The 18,028-nt window shown below is 59.0% G+C and overlaps 4 protein-coding genes across 5 annotated transcripts in view; 1 reads left to right on the forward strand and 3 right to left on the reverse strand.

Moving 5' to 3' along the window:
- Nucleotides 1-567: 567 nt before the first annotated feature.
- Nucleotides 568-4,640, forward strand: PHGDH (phosphoglycerate dehydrogenase). The gene is made up of 13 exons (XM_071751222.1): nucleotides 568-817; nucleotides 1,083-1,319; nucleotides 1,559-1,710; nucleotides 1,890-1,955; nucleotides 2,037-2,091; nucleotides 2,181-2,279; nucleotides 2,383-2,515; nucleotides 2,595-2,743; nucleotides 2,961-3,113; nucleotides 3,233-3,365; nucleotides 3,613-3,740; nucleotides 3,911-4,139; nucleotides 4,343-4,640. The coding sequence occupies exons 2-13, from the start codon at nucleotides 1,182-1,184 to the stop codon at nucleotides 4,495-4,497; spliced, it is 1,590 nt and encodes a 529-aa protein (XP_071607323.1). The 5' UTR covers nucleotides 568-817; nucleotides 1,083-1,181; the 3' UTR covers nucleotides 4,498-4,640.
- Nucleotides 4,641-5,238: 598 nt separating this feature from the next.
- HMGCS2 (3-hydroxy-3-methylglutaryl-CoA synthase 2) lies at nucleotides 5,239-8,887 on the reverse strand. Its single transcript, XM_071751223.1, has 9 exons — nucleotides 8,423-8,887; nucleotides 7,755-8,194; nucleotides 7,363-7,488; nucleotides 7,017-7,181; nucleotides 6,779-6,947; nucleotides 6,523-6,693; nucleotides 5,890-5,996; nucleotides 5,664-5,789; nucleotides 5,239-5,582 (listed from the first exon to the last, which is right to left on the reverse strand). Exons 1-9 carry the CDS (start codon nucleotides 8,533-8,535, stop codon nucleotides 5,476-5,478), a joined length of 1,524 nt encoding a protein of 507 aa, XP_071607324.1. The 5' UTR covers nucleotides 8,536-8,887; the 3' UTR covers nucleotides 5,239-5,475.
- A 625-nt stretch (nucleotides 8,888-9,512) lies between these two features.
- Nucleotides 9,513-11,353, reverse strand: REG4 (regenerating family member 4). Its single transcript, XM_071751224.1, has 6 exons — nucleotides 11,222-11,353; nucleotides 10,431-10,527; nucleotides 10,239-10,336; nucleotides 10,019-10,156; nucleotides 9,833-9,938; nucleotides 9,513-9,710 (listed from the first exon to the last, which is right to left on the reverse strand). Exons 2-6 carry the CDS (start codon nucleotides 10,492-10,494, stop codon nucleotides 9,637-9,639), a joined length of 480 nt encoding a protein of 159 aa, XP_071607325.1. The 5' UTR covers nucleotides 10,495-10,527; nucleotides 11,222-11,353; the 3' UTR covers nucleotides 9,513-9,636.
- A 2,638-nt stretch (nucleotides 11,354-13,991) lies between these two features.
- Nucleotides 13,992-18,028, reverse strand: part of NOTCH2 (notch receptor 2) — an 81,883-nt gene continuing 77,846 nt past the window's right edge. For both annotated transcript variants that reach the window (XM_071751225.1, XM_071751226.1), the window contains exon 33: nucleotides 13,992-17,599. In XM_071751225.1, coding sequence (XP_071607326.1) covers nucleotides 16,256-17,599 — 1,344 coding nt within the window. In that variant the 3' untranslated portion in view covers nucleotides 13,992-16,255. The remainder of the gene's footprint in view (nucleotides 17,600-18,028) is intronic.

An 18,028-nucleotide genomic window follows, 5' to 3' on the forward strand; every position in this document is an offset into this window, starting at 1 on the left:
TCCTACCTCAGCTGAACTACCTATGGCAAGGGCAGCCATCCCAGCCACCTTCCAGCTACAGGGCCAAGCTCATCTCTTGGGCTCAGATGGGTTTAACAGCCCCTGCTACCTCCCCAGATCTCACATGGGACAGTTTGGTTCAGCCCTACAGCTTGAGGCATGCACAGTCAAGCAGAGAAAGGCTCGGACCCATCAGGGCCTGACTTGGGAGTGTCCTGTCCCTCCCCAGCACCTGGAAACTGGTGAGCACAGAAGGGCCAAACCCTTGTTCCTCCACAGGCAGGAGCTAGGGTCTGCCTGGTCCATCTGCTTTGAAGTTTTGGCCTCGTAAGAAAGGGAGTGCCCTCCATCCCTCACCATCCTTAGTGTTGGGCTGTGCCCAGTCCCATGAGGTCCCTGCACTCTCTTCACAAGGTCCAGAACTTCCCCCCATGAGGTCACTGGATGTGGACATGTGGCTCTCAGCCCATTGAGGGCGTTTGCTGGGCAGTTCCCATGCACCTCACATCATTGGGAGCTGGGGGACAGGGCTGGTCCCATGTCCCCAACCCCTTATCATGGGCATTGCTCAACGGCGGGTGCAATGCTGGGGGGGGATAGGGCCACAGCACTACCTCACCTCTGGGTGGGGCCTGGGGAGCTCACATTCTTCACCAAGCTGGGGGGGACATTGCTGAGCTTGACATAGGCCGGGAGCTAGGCTGCTCCCCTGCCAGCTTTGGGGGTGCCCCCCTGCACCACTGTGGCTGACACCACCACCCCCTCCTGCCTCATTGTGCTGTGATGTGTGGGGCGGGGAAACTGAGGCACAGCCGTGGTATGTATGCAGGTAGATCCGCTGCACCCTGCTCCCCTCAGCTTCTTGGCTCCCCGTCCCGAGGGCACGGGTCCTGCTGGGGCGCCCACTTGCCCTGGGGCTGCTGGGGCGCTCGCCACAGCCCTGGCCCCTCTTCCCTCCGCCTCCTCCCCCTCTCCAGGGGCGGGGGGGGGGTCCGGGCGGGCTGGGGCGGGGAGGGGAAGGGAAGGAGGTGGGATTATGGAGACGGGACCCAATGAGCCCGAAAAACGTGCCTTGCTCGCAGCCCTTTTAGCGCGGCGGGCGAGCGGCAGCAGCTTCCCGGTGGCGTGCGGAGAGAACCTGAGTTCCATCCCGTCCCGGCTCGTCCCATCCCGACCCCGCCATGGCGCTGAGGAAGCTGCAGAAGGTTCTGATCAGCGATAGCCTGGACCCTTGCTGCCGGGAGATCCTGCAGGCCGGGGGGCTGCGAGTGCAGGAGAAGCCCGGGCTGAGCAAGGAGGAGCTGCTGCGGGAGATCCGGGTGAGCTCCGGGATGCACCCTGGGGGGATGAGGGTGGGGGCACTGGGGTCTGCCTGCCCCGGGGGGCAGCGGACGCCCCTGGCCCGGCGAAATCGGTTCCCGCCTCCCGTCTGATGCAAGACCCCGGCCGGTTTCATACGGCGGATGCCAGACTCCGGCAGCGCCTGTCCCCAGCCCGACACCCGCCGGGATCTCCGGCTCCGGTCCCGGTCCCAGCCCCGGTGTGTTGTCCTCCCCAGGACTGCGATGGACTCATCGTCCGCTCGGCCACCAAAGTCACGGCCGATGTGCTGGAGGCAGCGGAGAGGCTGCAGGTGGTGGGCAGAGCAGGCACCGGCGTGGACAATGTCGACGTGGAGGCAGCCACCAGAAGGGGTGTCCTGGTCATGAAGTAAGATTAGGAGCATGGGGACATCCCTGCCTGTGCTCCTGGGGACACTGGGGAGGCTTCAACAGGCCCTCCCCACCCACAGCACCCTATGTCACAACCCTGAGGGTCTCAATCCTCAGGGGGTGCAGACCCCCATCAGCCTGGGGAGACAAATAAGTGATGTAACTCTCCATCCCTAGCACACCCTCTGGGAACAGCCTCAGCGCCGCCGAGCTCACCTGCGGGATGATCCTGTGCTTGGCCAGGTGAGCGTGGGGCAGGAGAGTGGGATGGATGCCTACCCCACAGCCCCTCGACCCCATGCTGACCACAGCCTCCCCTTCCAGGCAGATCCCACAGGCAGATGCCTCCATGAAGGAGGGCAAGTGGGACCGTAAGAAGGTAGGATGTGCAGTCCCCCAGTCAGGATGAGGTGAGTGGGTGCACCTGGGTGGGGTGCACTCACTCACTCTCTGCTTTGCACACTGTAGTACATGGGCATGGAGCTGAATGGGAAGACACTGGCTGTGCTGGGGCTGGGGCGCATCGGCAGGGAGGTGGCCACCCGCATGCAGGCTTTTGGCATGAAGGTAAGGATCCAGGGCAGGGAGGAGTGATAGGAAGCATGGAGCCACTCGGCCCAGTCAGGAGCGTGGTGCCAGGCTGCAGGGCCAAGCACCTGCTCTGCCTCAGACCATAGGCTACGACCCCATCATCACCCCCGAAACCTCGGCCACCTTTGGTGTGGAGCAGCTGCCGCTGGAGCAGATCTGGCCCCGCTGCGACTTCATCACAGTGCACACACCACTGCTGCCCTCCACCACAGGTACGGGGTGGGCACCAGCTCAGGGAGATCTGAGGGGGGAGCCAGGGAAGCCCCTCACAGCCCTTCTCTGCCTCCTCAGGGCTCCTGAATGACAGCACCTTTGCCAAGTGCCGCCGCGGCGTGCAGGTGGTGAACTGTGCCCGTGGTGGCATCGTGGACGAGGGAGCACTGCTGCGGGCACTGCGGTCAGGGCAGTGTGGTGGGGCTGCCCTTGATGTCTTCACACAGGTAAGTGGGGTGGCAGGGACCCCTCCTGAGCTTGGCTTTGGCTCAGCATCACTTTAAGTCTGCCCAAGATGCTCAGGACAAGCCAGCAAACTCCACGGAGCCTGGGACAGCCCTTCCCAGCTCCTCCTGCTTGCACGGGAAGGAAGAAGGAAATGTTCCCCCTTGGGCTCTGGAGTGGGTGCTGGGGGCTGATGGTGTCACGTGACTGTGTTGGCAGGAGCCTCCAAAGGACCGTGAACTGGTCAACCACCCCAATGTCATCTGCTGCCCACACCTGGGTGCCAGCACACGGGAAGCACAGAGCCGCTGTGGCAAGGAGATCGCCATGCAAATCGTGGACATGGCCACTGGGAAGGGGCTGGCTGGTGTTGTGAGTTGTGTGTCCCCCCCCCCAGCAGGCACCTGACCTCTGTGCCTCAGTTTCCTTGCCTGTACAATGTGGGTGCTTCACAGATGGGTTCCAATCACTCACCCAGCTCTTCCTCACAGGTCAATGGGCAGGCTCTAAGCAAGGCGTTTGCACCCCAGACCAAGCCCTGGATAGCTCTGGCCAGGGCCCTGGGCACTGTGCTGCACAGAGTGGGCAAGAAAGCACAGGGCAGTGTGCAAGTCTGCACCCTAGGTGAGCTGCTGTGCCCCCTGCTTGGGCACAGGGACCCCAATGGGTGGGCAGTGGGGAGGAGGGATGGATGAGAGGGTGGTGGGATGGTGGGGTGGAAGGATGGGGTTGTTGGGGGTACAGATGTCTGCAAGGATGGGAAGGAGTGGAGGGATGAGTGGAAGGACCAGCTCCAGGCTGGCTTCTCCAGCATGGGGTTGTCCTCTCTGCTGCTGGCCCATCCACCCCCTGCCACCTCCCTACACCCCAGGGACCCCCCTGCGAGAGGCTGGGAACTACCTGACACCCGCCGTGGCTGCAGGCATGCTGGCTGGAGGGGCACAGAAGGAGGTGACCCTGGTGAACGCCCAGCTGCTGGCCCAGGAGGCTGGACTGAAGGTTTGTGGACACCAAGGACTCCACACATCAGCCTGGCAGACCCTGTCCTACCCTGCAAAGTCCAGGGGTCACTCAGGCACCACTCAGCCTGGGAGGGACATCCTCTGAGGACACCCCTTCCCCATGCCCTGCCTCGTGCAGGTGCTGAGCAGCCACATCTCTCTTGGCAGGTCACAACCACCCATGGCGAGGTGTCCCCTGAGCCCAATGGCAGCACCGGGGGGCTGCAGGTGGCCCTTCAGGGCACCTCACATCAGGTGTTGGGGACAGTGCAGGGCAGCACCCCTGTGCTGCAAGAGGTCGATGGGGCCACCTTCAAGCAGCCAGCCCCTCTGGCTGGCCCCATCCTCATCTACAGAGCCAAAGCCTCTGAGCCCAGCACTCTGCCCCTGCTTGCTGGTGAGTTCCCTGCAGGTGTTGGATGGAGAGACAGGGGTGGGGAAGCTTGGAACAAAATATCTGGGGCCTTGGAGAAAGGGACTTAGGGATGGGGAAGAAATGGCATTATGGACCTTGGAGGGGTCCTGGGGTGGGCAGAACACTGCTACCCACTGTGTGTTGGGGCATCCTACAGCCCATAACCCTTCTTCTCCCCTCTCCAGGGCTGCTGGGGAAGTTGGGGGTCCAGCTCCAGTCCTACCACAGCTCCAGCACAGTGGCAGGAGAGCAGTGGAACGTTGTGGGGCTCTCAGCCTCCCTCTCTGACCTCGGTGAGCTGAAGCCACATGTCACAGAGGTCTTTCAACTCCATCTGTAAGCCCTGACCACTGGCAAGGACTCTCCCCATGGCCGCAGCACCTGGACCCCCTCCCCAACCTGGGGAGCACAGCACCCAGCTGCCCCTGGACCCTACGCTGGGCTTGGGGTGGTCTCGTGCTCAATAAAGGGTCCAGGAGGAGAGGTGCCTTGTCTATGAGGTCCCTGTATCTGATGCTGAAGCTCCTGCAGATTCTGTCCCTCCCCCCCCAACCCCTTTTTGTCCCCTGTGGTGTTTGCTCAAGGGTACAAAGGTCTTGGCAGCTGCTGCAGCCCCACCAAGGTCTTGTCTCACCGATGTCCCGTGCCGGGACGTGGTCCAGAGAGCAGGCAGTGCTCCAAGGTTGGCTGAGCCCTCCCATGAACCTCCCTTTGCCTGCCCCCTCCTGCCCGCTGGGAATTGCCCCCCCCCACACACCCTGCACTTTCCCATGGGAATGTTTCACTGTTGGGTAAAAGTCGTCTCACTCCCTCCCACCTCCAAACCAGAAACCGAGATCAAGGAGCTGGGGTTTGCTCAGCTCCCCCCAAGTGTCAAGGCGTGCTCCCATCCCAGGAAAACAGGGGTACTGAGGCACCTGTCCAGGGGGGCAGGTGCCTCAACCCAGGCCACACTGGGTTGCTATAGGATAAATCTTCTGAGGGGCCATGATCCAGCTGCAATTCGGCCCCACAGTGGTTGAGCAAAAGGACCCTGGGGCAGGAGGGGACCACTCACAACCAGGAGCCAGAGTCCAACTGCTGCCCTCTCTGATCCTTGCCTTTATTCCCCCACCCTGCCTGGGTGTTCACAGAAAATGCTGCTGGCTCCACCACCTCCACCACCCCTGGGGCCTGAGGCACTGCCAGCTGCTTCCCAGCCATTCATCCAAGGTGAGGTTTCCTGCAGAGGCCAGTTGCAGATTTGAGGGTGAGTAGGGATGCTGGTGGGGAGAAGAGCATCCCCCTGCCCAGGGCTCACCCACCCCTCTGGTCCTCCCTAGAGGGGCTTCCTGGCATATTCCCGGCGGTACTTGGCATCCACCCGTGTCAGGTACCAGGTGCCGGGGAACAGATCCTCCCGGGAGCCGTGGGGGGCATGGTCGGCTGTGGGGAGAGGGTGGTGATGCTCAGGGGGGTTGTGGGGTCCTGGGGGGTGCTGCGTCCCCCCTCCCCAGCCCCACTCACCCAAGTGATGGGTCTCTTCCCTCTGCTTCATGATCTCAGCGAAGTCCTTGGGGGCCACGCGCTTGCGAGCATCCAGGCGAGCTGGCAGCTCAGCCAGGCTGGAGAGCAGCTTATCCAGGGGGGAACCTGGAGATGGGTATCCCGTGAGTGAGATGGCACTGCCAGCATCCCTGGATGTGCAGTCCCCCCACCACCACCTCCCCTTTCCAGCCCCCCCTGGGCTCACCCAGGGTCGCATCCTGCGAGACGCGGAGGGAGAACATGGTGGCAGCCAGCCCAGAGCCATAGGAGAAGGCCCCGATCCGGGAGCCAGCAAGGTCCTGTGCTGAGGATCTGTAGAAAGGGTTTTGTGGTCTCAGAGGGGATTTGGGGGCTGGGAGAAAGGAGAGTGGAAAGGCCCACATCCTGCCCTCCTCACAGGCAGTGGGGTCCTGGGACTTGGGGCCAGAGTAATTGGCCACATTGCCAAGGGTAGGTGGCCCCAGAGGAGAGGGGTGCTTGGGGACAGGAGGGGCAGTGGGATGAAGCTTTTTCCCCATGACCCCAGTGCCTGGCTGTTCCCATGGCTCCTCTGGCACCACTGGCAGCATGGGACAGCCACACTGCTGGGCACAACAAGGGGGTTTTAATCCTCCTGGGGCAGACAGAAGGGCTTTTTGTGCCAGCCCAGCTCCAGGGAAGTGGTATGAAAAGACTGGCTGGGAGGTGGATGTGCCAGGGGGAGTGTGCCATGAAAGCATCAGGGTCTCTGGTGGAGGGGGGTGAGTGCTAGTGCCTGCTCCCCAAGTCAGCCAGGCCAGGGGCTGTCCTCCCCAAACCAAACTCCCCCCAATGCTGAGCCAGCTTTGGGGGTACTCACTGTGCCAGGAGGGAAGCCAGGCAGCCATACATGGATGGAGTGTACATGTTGCCATTGCGGGTGGAGAGGAGCAGGGAGGGCTTGGTCTTCTGGTTGAAGATCTCCTGGCTGGCTGCCTGAAACGCCTTCTCCACCTCCTTGCTGGTGTAGGTGTCCTCCAGCTTCACACCACTGCCCGAGGACAGGCTGGCTTGAACCCCAAGTAGGCATGTCCCTGGCTGGGCTAGGGGACAGGGGACATGGCACGTGGACCCACCGGAAGGGCTGCAGCCCCTTGTAGATGCCAGTGGCTGTGTCAGGGTTGGGGGAGGCCAGGAAATCATTCAGCAGCAGCCGCCCCACCGACTTCTGCACCAGCTTGCAGAAAGGTGTGTGGAAGATGAGGTACTTGAAGTCATCGAGGGTGAAGGGCCTCTGGATGCCAGCTGGATGGAAACACGGGGTCTGTCATCATCTGAGAGGACAGAGGGGCACCCCGGGGTGCTGCTGCTTACCCTGCTGCCACTGGCTCTCTGCCTTCCGTCGGTACACAGCGTAGCAGCGGTCCAGTGCCCGCAGGTAGCACTGGATGGAGAGCTGCCCATCCACCACTGGGTACTCAGAGGACAGGTCTGGCTTGTAGAAGTCATAGGCGTGCTCCATGTGGGTTCCCCGGAGACCTGGGGGGCACAGGGAGAGTGCTGAGAGAGTCCCAGCTTTATGGCAAGCACCCAGAGGTGCCAGCCCCAACATCAACCAGCTTCCCCCTGGGTCACTCTGAGATTCCCACGGGGATGTGGATCTATGGCCCCCAGGATGGCACCCAGCAGCTTGTTGTCCCCAGGGTGTAGTGGCACTGACCTCTCTCCAGCACCAGTGGGGCGTTGGGTCCCACCAGCATGGCAATGGCTCCAGCACCTCCCGTGGGCCGTGCGTTCCCCGTGGCATAGACAGCAATGTCCCCACACACAACCACAGCGTAGCGACCTGTGGGAGAAAGGGGACCCAGGGGGGCAGTCAGCAGGTGGGAGTCTCCATCCTGACACCTCCCCATCCCCACGCTGCTGGAGGTGGTGGCCAAAACAAGTGAGAAACAGGAGCGATGGAGAGCCTGGAGGAGCAGCAGCTCCCTTGGAGATTTTCTGGAGCATCTCTGGGTTTCAAACACCCTCCTGCACCTTCCGTGACCCCCACAGCACCCACCCCGTGTCCAGGCCTCCATCCCCACAGCAGGGTGCCCTGCCTGCACCCACCATCCCAGGCGCTGGACTCTACCCATGCAGCTGCATTGAAGAGTGAGGCTGTGCCCCCATAGCAGGCGTTGGTGGTGTCGATGCCCTCCACGTCGGTGTTGCCCGAGTCATGGAAGAGCTGCATGAGGACGGTCTTGACAGCTTTGGACTTGTCAACGATGGTCTCTGTGCCCACCTCCAGGCGGCCAATGTCATCCCAGGAGAGCTGCCCACGCTCCACCAGCCGCGGCACCACGGTCAGGCACAAGGAGTTGATGTCCTCGTGAGCAGCACAGAAGCCCATCTGCTGCTGGCCCAAGCCCCGGGTGTACTTGCCAGCCTCCACACCATCGTACTGCTCCAGCTCCTCCTGCTCCACATACTGGGCTGGGAAGTACACCTCCAGTGCCAGGATGCCCACGTCCTTGGGCCAGGTGCCCGTCCCTGCAGCACTGGAGAGACTGGGGGGCAGAGGGAGTGACGATGCTCCTGTGGCATCCCTGCCACCAGCAAGCACCCCTGGCTGTCAGCACCCTAAATCCCCGCTGCTTACCTGTGCCTGCTGGCACTGCTGGGAGGTGGGAGAGCATCCCCTTCTCCAGCAGAGCTCAAGAGCAGGGCCAGCTCCCTGATCCCAACCCCTCCCTCAGGTTATGCCTCCACCCTCCCCAGTTTGCATGGATGCTCACCACGCCTTCTGCACAGCCATGGGGTGCTGGGCCCCCTGGGGTGCCCTCTCCGGCCCCGGGGGTGCCCGCTTTGCCCCCCAGCAGCGGGCAGCACGGCTGACCAAGCGCAGCATCTTCTCCCGGGCTGCTGCAGGGAGGGACAGAGGGACAGAGGGATGTGCCTGGCGTGGGGCTTTTATAAACTGGGCAGGCAGCGCGGCACAGCCCCTCCCGGCCCTTATCAGCACACCGGACCCCCGCGCTCAAAGGTCGCTGGGCAGCAGCCAACGTGACACGGACAGCAGAGCAAGTGCCGGGTTTGGAGGGAGGGGGGCGACACCCGCGGGACCTCTGTGTTGTGCCCCCAAAGCCTGGGACACACTCGGTTGGAGCTGCGGCTGAGCGGTGGGATGGGGCTCTGCCTCCTGCAGCCCCAGCTCCATGTGCGGGGGGGGTGTGGAAGCTCCGGTGCCCCAGGAGTGCTCCCTGACTTCCCGGAGCTCCCTGACTGCCCTCCTGGTCCCCGGGAGATGCCAGCATCACCCATGCCGCCCAGGATGCCGTCACCCTCCATCACGTGCCACAGCTTCCGGGGGAGAAGGGAGGGCAAAAAAACCCTGATCTGGGTCCGGGCAGAGTCATCTTCAAAAAAGCAGAGCAAACAGGCACGTGATGCCTGTGGTAACACTGTGGTGACACAAGGACAGACCTTTGGTCGCAGTGCTGCTGTCAACACGGCCATGGAGGAGCATCCCAGCCCCCTGGCCCCTGTGGAGACATTTGCACCCGGGACACACACACACACATCTACTGCCATGCCTGCACACCCATTTCATCTCCCTGCCCCAGCTCTCCTCCATGCCTGCATCCTGGGGACACACCTGTCCCCCCCTCAGCTGCACCCCAGGGACATCCTCTCATCCCCCCGCCTTCCCATTTAGCATCAGAGGGCTGGGGATGAGCAATCACAGGCACCCCTGGCCCCCAGGGGCTCATCCCCAAATGTCCCCATGGCACCAGCAGAGGCAGCTGGGAAGCTGAAGGAGCCTCACCCAGATGCCCACCTGTGGGCTGTACCACAGCTTTGCACCAGCAACAAACTACACAGCACTTGCATGCTGCTTTTTTTTTTTATATAGGTGTATTTTTTAGGAGCTGGGGAGAGAGGAGCAGAGGTGGCAAGGCTGGAGCACTGCCAGCACGGAGACCTCCATGTGGTCCCTCCTGGGCTGTGCTCAGTGTAAGGGTGTGAACTTGCAGATGTAGTGATGCTTCTGGGAGCAGTCGGCGCTGGACCATATGTTGAAGGCTGATGGAGAGAGAGATGGCCCTGGGGTCAGCAAGGGCCATAGCATGGGGGGAAGAGGAGTAGGGGGAGGTTTGCCAGCTGGGGCCAAGTGCTGAAGGTGAAGGCAGAGCCTGGGCACTCACCTGTGTGGTGGGTCAGCAGCCCACAAGTTCCCCCACGGGCACCGTTCCCAGGCAGCCCATTGGAGACACTGTACTTCTCCCCAGATGTCCACTCCCAGGCCCCACCCTGTGCAAGGAGAAGGGGTCAGAGACACATCCCTGCTACCATCCCTTCCCCTGCCACCCCCCCAGTGTCCCCCACATCACCTGGAGACTGTAGTGGAGGCCAAGCCAGACGGACTGCACACGCTGGTGGTAGGAGATGATTCTGCGCAGGGTGGCTGCCTCCCGGGCATCCTCCACCCAGGCCAGGTGGGCATCAGGGTGGCTGGCCTGGCACTGCCTCTGAGGGGAGGTTTGGCAGTACTGGGGCACCCCTGGGAGACCGTGGGTCCCTCAGCCATGTGTGCACCCCCAGCAAGCTTACCTCAGCTTCGTCCCAGGTCTGGAGCTGAGGGAAGTACTTGATGCAGTTGAGTTTGTAGTAGGACCAGCCCTTGGGGCAGTAGTCTATGTATTGGGCACCTGAGGAGGGAGAACCATGGGGAAGGATGGGGTCACCAGCGTGGCTCCCTCTCTCCACCCTGCTGCCAAAGCCCCCCCGAGTCGTGGGACTCACCGACTGGCCACAGGAGCCCCAAGCAGCTCAGCAGCAGGAGGGTGAGTTTGGCTGCTGCCACCATCCTCCTGACTCCTGGATGTGTCTCCTGCAAGAGCTGGAAGGGTGACACCAGATCAGCTGGGGACAGGGGATGCCACCTGCACACAGAGGGTGCAAACCCCCCTGCTCTGGGCTCAATCCAACCCCTTTCAGGCAGCTGGAGCAGATGGCAGCCCTATGCCTCCCTCTCCCCTCCCCAGCACAGGCCATTGCCCCATGCCTGCACCCCATCCCCCAGGCACGCCTCGGGGTCCCCAGTGAGGTGTCCTGATGTGTCCACACCAGTCCCAGGCTCAGTGGGAGGCATCTGGGTGAGCCAGGCTGCTCCCTGGGAACACAGGGAGTGTGGGGGGACCCCAGCCCTGGCATCAGGCAGCAGCCATGGCACAGGCAGAGCAGGGGTGGCTGCAGGGATCATGTGCACAGCATTGTTTTCTCTCCCTGGGCTCATAGCACTGCCAGGCCCTGGCTGAGGAGGCAAATCAGCCACATCAGCACAAGTTCTCCTTTATCCAGGCTAATCCCTGGGTGCTGGGCCTGATTTGCAGACTCAGCTCATCTTCCCCTCAAAGCAGCAGCAACAAAAGTCAACGCGGGGCTGACAATTGCATTGTTGCAACTTGCCCAACCCAGCAAGAGCATGCACTGTGCTCCCCTGGGAGCTGCCAGGGCTGGGACCAGCTCCTGCTCACCCTCAAGCCACCTCGGAGCATCCCAAGGCAGCATCCCGTGAGGGTCCCCTTCCTCACCTGTTGTCTGGAGATGGGTAGAAATAACAGCTTCTCAGGGGTCACCAGGAGAGAAGAGGAGCAGCCTTTTATAGCCTGGTGCTCACCAGCATCACTGTTTGCCCAGCTCAGGTGATTTCCACCATAAAAATCTTACTGCTGGCTCCCCTCCATCCTCCCCCACTTTGCTGGAAAGGTGCCCAGATCTCCATTCTGTTTACATTCAATGTTTCACCAGAGAAGACAGGAAGAACCTCTCCTAGTTGGTCAATAAACCTTCCGTAATTAGTGTTAATTAATAACGCAAATAGAGATAACCTCGTGGCAGAGACCAGCCTGGCAGGGATGCCCCAGGGCAGGACTGAACCAGGGGGGTTGACAGGGATGATCCCTGGGGGTGCTTTCTCCTGGGATCCCATCCGGAGCATCCCCACAGTGAGTGGTCGTGCTGCGGGTACCACCTCCCGGCATTTCCCGCATCCCCGGGCCCAGAGATGTCACCCGGCCGGGCCCCATGCCCTGCCCCGCTCCCGCATGCCTCACCCACACACCGCCCTTCTCTGAACTGCCTGGGGATGTTTGTCAGCAGGATGCAGGGATGTGGGAACAGCCTGCAGCCGGGGGCTGCCGGGCACCATCAGATAGAGGTGTCCGGTCCCGCCCTGCTGCAGGGAGCCTGGGGCAGGAGGAAAGGGGGGGGGAAATCCTGCATCAGCAGCCCCCACTGCCCCTACCCCATGAGGGGAACCCGCAGCCCTGACCCCAGGGAGGCTGCAGAGTGGGGATGCCCTCACTCTTTGTGTGGATGGGGAGGCAGCTGAAGCTCATCTACCCTCCTGCTTCCATCCCAGCATTCTGCAGCAGCTCTAAAACTTTCCCCTCCCTACCTCTTGGATCCCAGCATTCTGCAGCACCTTTAAAACTCTTCCCTCCCTCCTGCTTGGATCCCAGCATTCTGCAGCAGCTTTAAAACTCTTCCCTCTGGCTGCCCCCTGGCCTCTGGTAAGGCTGCCAGCTCCTGCCCAGCACCCTGCTGCTGCCAGTGCCCAGCTCTCCTTCCCTCTCTCTTCTCAAAAACCCTTGGAGGAGGCTACTGGGAGCTACCACGGAGGCAGCTACTCACAGAGAACCCAGCCTAACACAGAGGGCTTCTAACTGGCTGAAGCTGCTCATTCTGCCAGGCTGGAGCCACGTCCTCCAGCCCCCAGAGCTCTAATCCCACAGCTCTTTTGTGGCAGCATTCACTGAAATGCACAGGGAGTGCTGCTACACCCAGCGGGAGCAGCTCCCTGCCGGCATGCAGAGACCGGTCTGGGTTTTGCCCTGGGGAGGGAGGAAGATCAGACCTGTCCCCTTCACCCACACAGCCAGGTTCCAGCTGCTGCTGCTGCTGCTCCCCCAGACCTCTCCAGGCTCAGCCAGCTCGTTAGACACCCTCTGGGATCGAAGAGTAAAAGCCTTCTTGTGTCCAAACCCAGCTGCTGCCTGCTCTGATTTCTCCTGAAAGAACTTCACAGAGGAGATTGGCCACTCTGACTAAGGGAAAAACTCTTCAAACGCAGCAGCTACCTCTCAAAAGACTGGGCTCCACCCTGGTTTCATGCAAAAACATGAAAACCTTCCCCCAAGGTGCCTGAGGCTACTCCATTACTCCTCTGTTAGATAAAGGATTCTCCAGCTCCCTCCCTGGTTGGTTACCAGAATAATTTGCATGCAGCACAGGTTTCCACAAGCCCCTCATCACCCCAGGCAGGAGGAGAGGCAAGCTTCAAGCCTGAGAACCAGCAAACTCAGTGCAGCTGTGCCAGAGACACAGCAGAGCCCTCTTCAGCTCTGGCACAGACATGCAACCTGTGGGAGAACATGGACGAAAGCCTCCTGCAGGTTTGTACTCGCCAAGCTGGCTCTGCTGGTAGATAATTGAGCTGTGCTGTTAGAATATTAAACCTTTAAAATGCCCCCAGCAGCTTCACCCCTGTGAGGCATCCATCGTAATTCAGCTTAGCAGCTCCATCCAAGTCTGCAGAGAGGGCTGGAAACTGGCCAGGTGAGTGCTGGTGGAGCCCAAGGCTTCAGTGGCAATTCACTGCTCAGAATACAGGAACACATTCAGTGTCAGTTTGTTTTCTAATTGTTCAAGAGAAACTTTCAAGCCTGAAAATGGTGTGGAGGGGCCTGGATTCCCCTTTTTCCAAGGCCGGAGAGCTGCAGAACTTCATGGATCAGCTGCCAAGCCAAAGCCAGGGAGGAAACGTCAGCTCCAGGGATGAGGGTCCTCCTCCTGGCTGCAGGAACTGAAACAGCCCCAGGGAAGCAAGCAGGACCTGAAAGAGCAAGTGAATCCACAAAGAGCCACTGCCTGACCCATGTTTGCCAGAACCTTTCTAAAAGCCCCAGCAGCTCTCCATCTCCCAGCCAAGCAGGAGCTCTTATTCAAAGCATCTCAAAAAGGCCCCAAAATTCCAGTATGCCCAGCTGCTTGGTTGCTGGTTACTGCTCTCTTCTCAGCTAACCAAGAGACCCAGAACCTTCCTACCACACACCTGAGCTGGGCTGCTTTCCCCAGCATCCCTTTGGATGGAGTCAAGATGTGGGGTTCATGCACTGCTCAGCACCCTTGATCTCCAAAAACCCCCTCCTGACCTGGACCACAGAGGTCTCACTGAGCCCTCCCCCCTCACAGGGGTCTGAAGACCTATCAGACACTGATGGTTCCTTTATAATCCTGTCATTACAACCCAGTGGCTGAGCTGTGGTAGCCAGGAAGATGAAAGAAAGCAGCACACAGATGTTGGGCACATACTCTTTATTCAGGGGATAAAAATTGCTTATACATTTCGCAGCAACTATTTTCATAAAAGACTTTTATAAAAATGTAAAAATAAGCAAATATTTTCCATTATTAATATAGGAAAATGCTGCTATGTGAATGGTTACTCTACAACTTACGAGATAAAATACCACCTTAAGGAGATATTATCTTTACAAGTAGTTAAAAAAAAAAAAAAAAAAAAAAGGCAGAGGGCCATCGTATTAACACATCAGGCACAAAACTGGCTTCATTCCACAGAAAGCACTCATCTTGTAAAAGGGAGCCACACATATAAAAAGGCACTTGGTTATTTGGGCTAACAGGGAAAAGCCCTTTGTTTCTTTAGCACAGATGTAGCAACACTTCATTATTTGCAGTGAAACATGTACCTGGACAGACCTCCCAGAGCTTCATGGAGATCTGAGTCAGCTGCAGTTAAAACTTCACAGGACACACTGCACCAGCACGTTGTGAAAAAGCAGTAACTTCAGAATTAAAAAAAAAACAAACTTCAGCCCAAAATGATGGCCCCGGGAACCAGCTTTTCCTGAGGCCCTGCCTTCATGTACCATTGAGGTGAAGAGGAAAGAGAAAGCTTTTACTCTTGATTAGAATGGAAAGAAACATTGGAGAAAAAATACTGTACACGGTAGGATGTCCTTTGGCGGCAGCCGAGAGCCCCGATCTCTTTGGAATGTGTGTCTGCAGGGAGCAAAACACCCCTAGGAATATTCACGTCGGCTGCTGACTGGCTCAGAGCCCTTCAGGGAAGCATTACTCTGGCAGGTAAAGCAGAAAAGAGTGGCTGTTTGTCTAAGGTCAGCAAAAGCTGGCTTCCTTCACTCCAAAAACATCGGGGGGGAGCTGCAGTACAAACGGCACTACGGTCCCACAGAGCTTGTGGGGCACCTCAGTTGGGAAATCTTAATGCTGGCTGAAGCTGAGAGCAGAGGACAGCCCCAAACCTGTTAACCAAACTGTGTTAGGCAACCTTTTCTGATCTGTTTGGTCTGCTGCTGAAAGCCTGGCAGGGGAGTGCAGCCTCCCTGTCCTGAGGAGGACAAAGCGGCCTTGTCCCAGGGCTGGAACAGAAGGGACAACTTTCTAAAGAGCTGGATGCCATTCCTGACGCAGGACTGACACTGCAAACATGTAACAACAATGTCCTCGAGACTTCTTGATAACACCAATAAGAGGCAACATATGGCATCTGGAGGACAGGAGGCACAGCCAAGCCTGGGATGGAGGGGAGGGGCGTACTGTGCAAGAACGCTGGGAGCTTGTGTTCCCAGGCTTTGGAACACTCAAGCTCAGCCAAGAGTTTCCCAAAAGGCCTGTAGCAGTTGCAGGGGATCTCTTCCAGCACGGTGGTCACGGACACACCTGGCAGGATGGGGACAGGGGGAGGGTAGTGTGTCAGAATGGTCACACGTGTCTCAGGGAAGACACACAACATGGGAGAGATGTGCCTGCAAGGCCACTGTGGGGGGAAGACCAGGTCAGACCAGCGTTTCCAGGAGGCAGGGGAGAAGGGGGTGGGGAAGAACCAAACCACAAAAAAATAAGACTAAATGTATATACAATCCCATAATACCTGGGGGGGGGGCAGGCAGTGAGAACTCTAAGAGGTGTTAGTGGGTCTGTACAAGGCAAAAGGGTGAAGCTGTGTGACAGAAGGTGTCACTTGACCTGCAGGTGTTCTGGGAAGTCTGGCTCGCTTGCTGAGCAAGAGCAGCCACAGGAAGGAGGGGTCTAGGAATTTGGGTGCAGCTCTGAGCTGTGTCAAGGCAACTTGAACTCGAGGAGAACTACCAGAAGGTGCTTCAGAGAGAGGTTATATGGGTAACAAAAGGAGTAATAAAATAAGGATACAAAGCTGGTTTGGGCTAAATTTCTGGAGAAATGACCGTGAGATGCATTAAGCTGAAGAGCTGTCTTCCCAAGGAAATGGTGGAACATATTTAAAAGCAGACTGGAGAATCCAGTGTAGACAGCAATCACACCCAAGGTGCACGGCAGTTGGTTAGAAGCGACCCACCTGGTCTTCTCCATCACCAGCTTCTACAGTTCTCTGTTTAGCTATAAAAGCATACAAAAGCCTACAGCGATCTCAGTCCCTCCAAGGAAAGAACAGCCTGGGCTCATTAAGACTCGTGGATACTAAAATGGTTCTTCATTTCCATCCTGGAAGACCTTCATGAGTTCTGGAGTCCGTTTGGATCGGACTTCATCTTGGCCAACCTTCAGGCATACACCTGCATGTTGTTCCGCTGCTGCTCTGTCATGTGGGTGGCTGCTGGCCCACGCTGGTTGTTCCCAGGACTGGTTGCCACGTCAGACCAGTCAGAAGCAGAGTGTGGGGAGGAGCTCGACCACTGGTCCGGAGACTCAGGTGATGGTGTCAGGTACGGGTGCTCCCCCTGTAAGTGCCGGTTGTGGCTAGGAGTCCGTTCTGTGGCCGAGGAGTAGCAGCTGTGCTGTGATGGTGGCGTGGGGTACTTCCCCATCGAGCTCTGGAACTGGTGGTAGGTGGGGAGCACTGTCTGAGCCACCTGCCCATCCTGCTGGGGGATGGCAGCCATGGAGAACGAGGCGCTGGGCAGCTGAGCTAAATCCGGTATCTGGTACACGGAGCCGAGAGGCCCAGCCATGTTCTGGGCGCAGTTAGACTGGGCCTGCTGGGGCAGTGCTTGCTGGTTTATGCCACCCTTGGGAACCAGCTGGAAAGTCATGATTGGGGGCAGAGACTCCCTGGACACTCCCATGTGCTTTGTATCTGCTTGAACCAAACCACCCTGCTGGGAAACACCGGGGTGTGGGTGCATCACCTGGGGCACCATGCCGAACATCTCGTTGTACTGCGACTCGTTCACCTCCATCCTGTTCATCCACTCCGTGGAGACGTTGGCCGGCCGGAGCCTGGCCAGCCCGCTGTTAGGAGGGGTGGTTCTGTGCTGTGACAGCAGCTGGCTGACAGAGGGGAGCACGGTGTTGGATCCACGTCCCAAAGGCTGCATCTTGTGGAGGTTGGAGAAGGACATGGTGTGAGCAGCCTGCACAGATGGAGCAGCCAGCAGGGAGCTGGGCGACGAGTGCAGCACCCCCGGCGACGGCATCACGGGAGAGGATGTTGGCTCAGATGCAAAAGCATGGGGTGACTCTAAAGAATCGACTGGTGACAGGGTCACTGAGCTCTCTGAAAACTGCCCTTTGCTCTCGCTGAGGGACTTCTTCCTTCTCCTCTTCGCATCTTTGGTGAGGTTTGTGGGCATGATGCCTTTGGCGTTGGGTTTTCGTGACTTCTTGCTCAGCGAAGCGTGCTTCAGGTTGAGGAAGGACCTGTTGGGGCCACAGATGACTGGGGAGAGGGCAGAGTTCAGCATGGCCCCGGGGTGCCCCGCGGGGCTGTGTGCCACGTTGTACTCATTGAGGAGCTGCACGATGTCGTGGTGCATCCGGTCCTGGGCCACGTCTCGGGGCAGGCGGTCCATGTGGTCTGTGATGTCTCGGTTGGCAAAATGGTCCAGCAAGATTTTTGCTGCTTCAAAACTGCCCTCCCGAGCGGCAAGGAAGAGTGGTGTCTCTTCCTGAAAACAAACAGAATGAGCATTTCAGTGGCTTTGCTGTGGAGGGGGGGGGGGGTCTGGCTTACAGGTAATCCTCCCTTGATGGTGCAGCAACACCTGGAAGCACCATTTAACACGGTGTCACATTAACTGTCTCCAAGAACCACCCACCCAAGGAGGTGGCCACGGAAAAAGGGTGATTACAGGAGGTGATCTCATGCACAACCGTGCAGCACACAGGCTGAACTGTGCCACCAGGAAGTGCACTATTAAGCCGTGAGTCCTTGTAGGAACTGCAAAAGCACCTGGTGCCTTCCTCCCATTGTCCCCCGAGATGGAAAAGGGCTAAAACAACCCCAGAGAGACCTGCAGCTTGTTGGGAGCTTTAGCATCCACTGAGCAATGCATACTGCTCCAAAAAAGACAACCTAGGCAGTAGAAAAAAATCAA

This window comes from Heliangelus exortis, chromosome 8 (genome assembly GCF_036169615.1).
Source record: "Heliangelus exortis chromosome 8, bHelExo1.hap1, whole genome shotgun sequence".
Classification (NCBI taxonomy): Eukaryota; Metazoa; Chordata; class Aves; order Apodiformes; family Trochilidae; genus Heliangelus; species Heliangelus exortis.

Excerpts from the sequence above, each read along its gene's own strand:
- PHGDH (XM_071751222.1), top strand. The coding sequence starts at position 1,182 with ATGGCGCTGAGGAAGCTGCAGAAGGTTCTGATCAGCGATAGCCTGGAC. Across the intron at positions 1,320-1,558 it reads AGCTGCTGCGGGAGATCCGG|GACTGCGATGGACTCATCGT; the intron begins GTGAGCTCCGGG and ends TGTCCTCCCCAG. Across the intron at positions 2,092-2,180 it reads GCAAGTGGGACCGTAAGAAG|TACATGGGCATGGAGCTGAA; the intron begins GTAGGATGTGCA and ends TGCACACTGTAG.
- HMGCS2 (XM_071751223.1), bottom strand. The coding sequence starts at position 8,535 with ATGCTGCGCTTGGTCAGCCGTGCTGCCCGCTGCTGGGGGGCAAAGCGG. Across the intron at positions 7,182-7,362 it reads CCCACTGGTGCTGGAGAGAG|GTCTCCGGGGAACCCACATG; the intron begins GTCAGTGCCACT and ends TGTGCCCCCCAG. Across the intron at positions 6,694-6,778 it reads AAGGGGCTGCAGCCCTTCCG|TGGTGTGAAGCTGGAGGACA; the intron begins GTGGGTCCACGT and ends GTCCTCGGGCAG.
- REG4 (XM_071751224.1), bottom strand. The coding sequence starts at position 10,494 with ATGGTGGCAGCAGCCAAACTCACCCTCCTGCTGCTGAGCTGCTTGGGG. Across the intron at positions 10,337-10,430 it reads GGGGCTCCTGTGGCCAGTCG|GTGCCCAATACATAGACTAC; the intron begins GTGAGTCCCACG and ends CTCCCTCCTCAG. Across the intron at positions 9,711-9,832 it reads GCTGCTGACCCACCACACAG|CCTTCAACATATGGTCCAGC; the intron begins GTGAGTGCCCAG and ends TCTCTCCATCAG.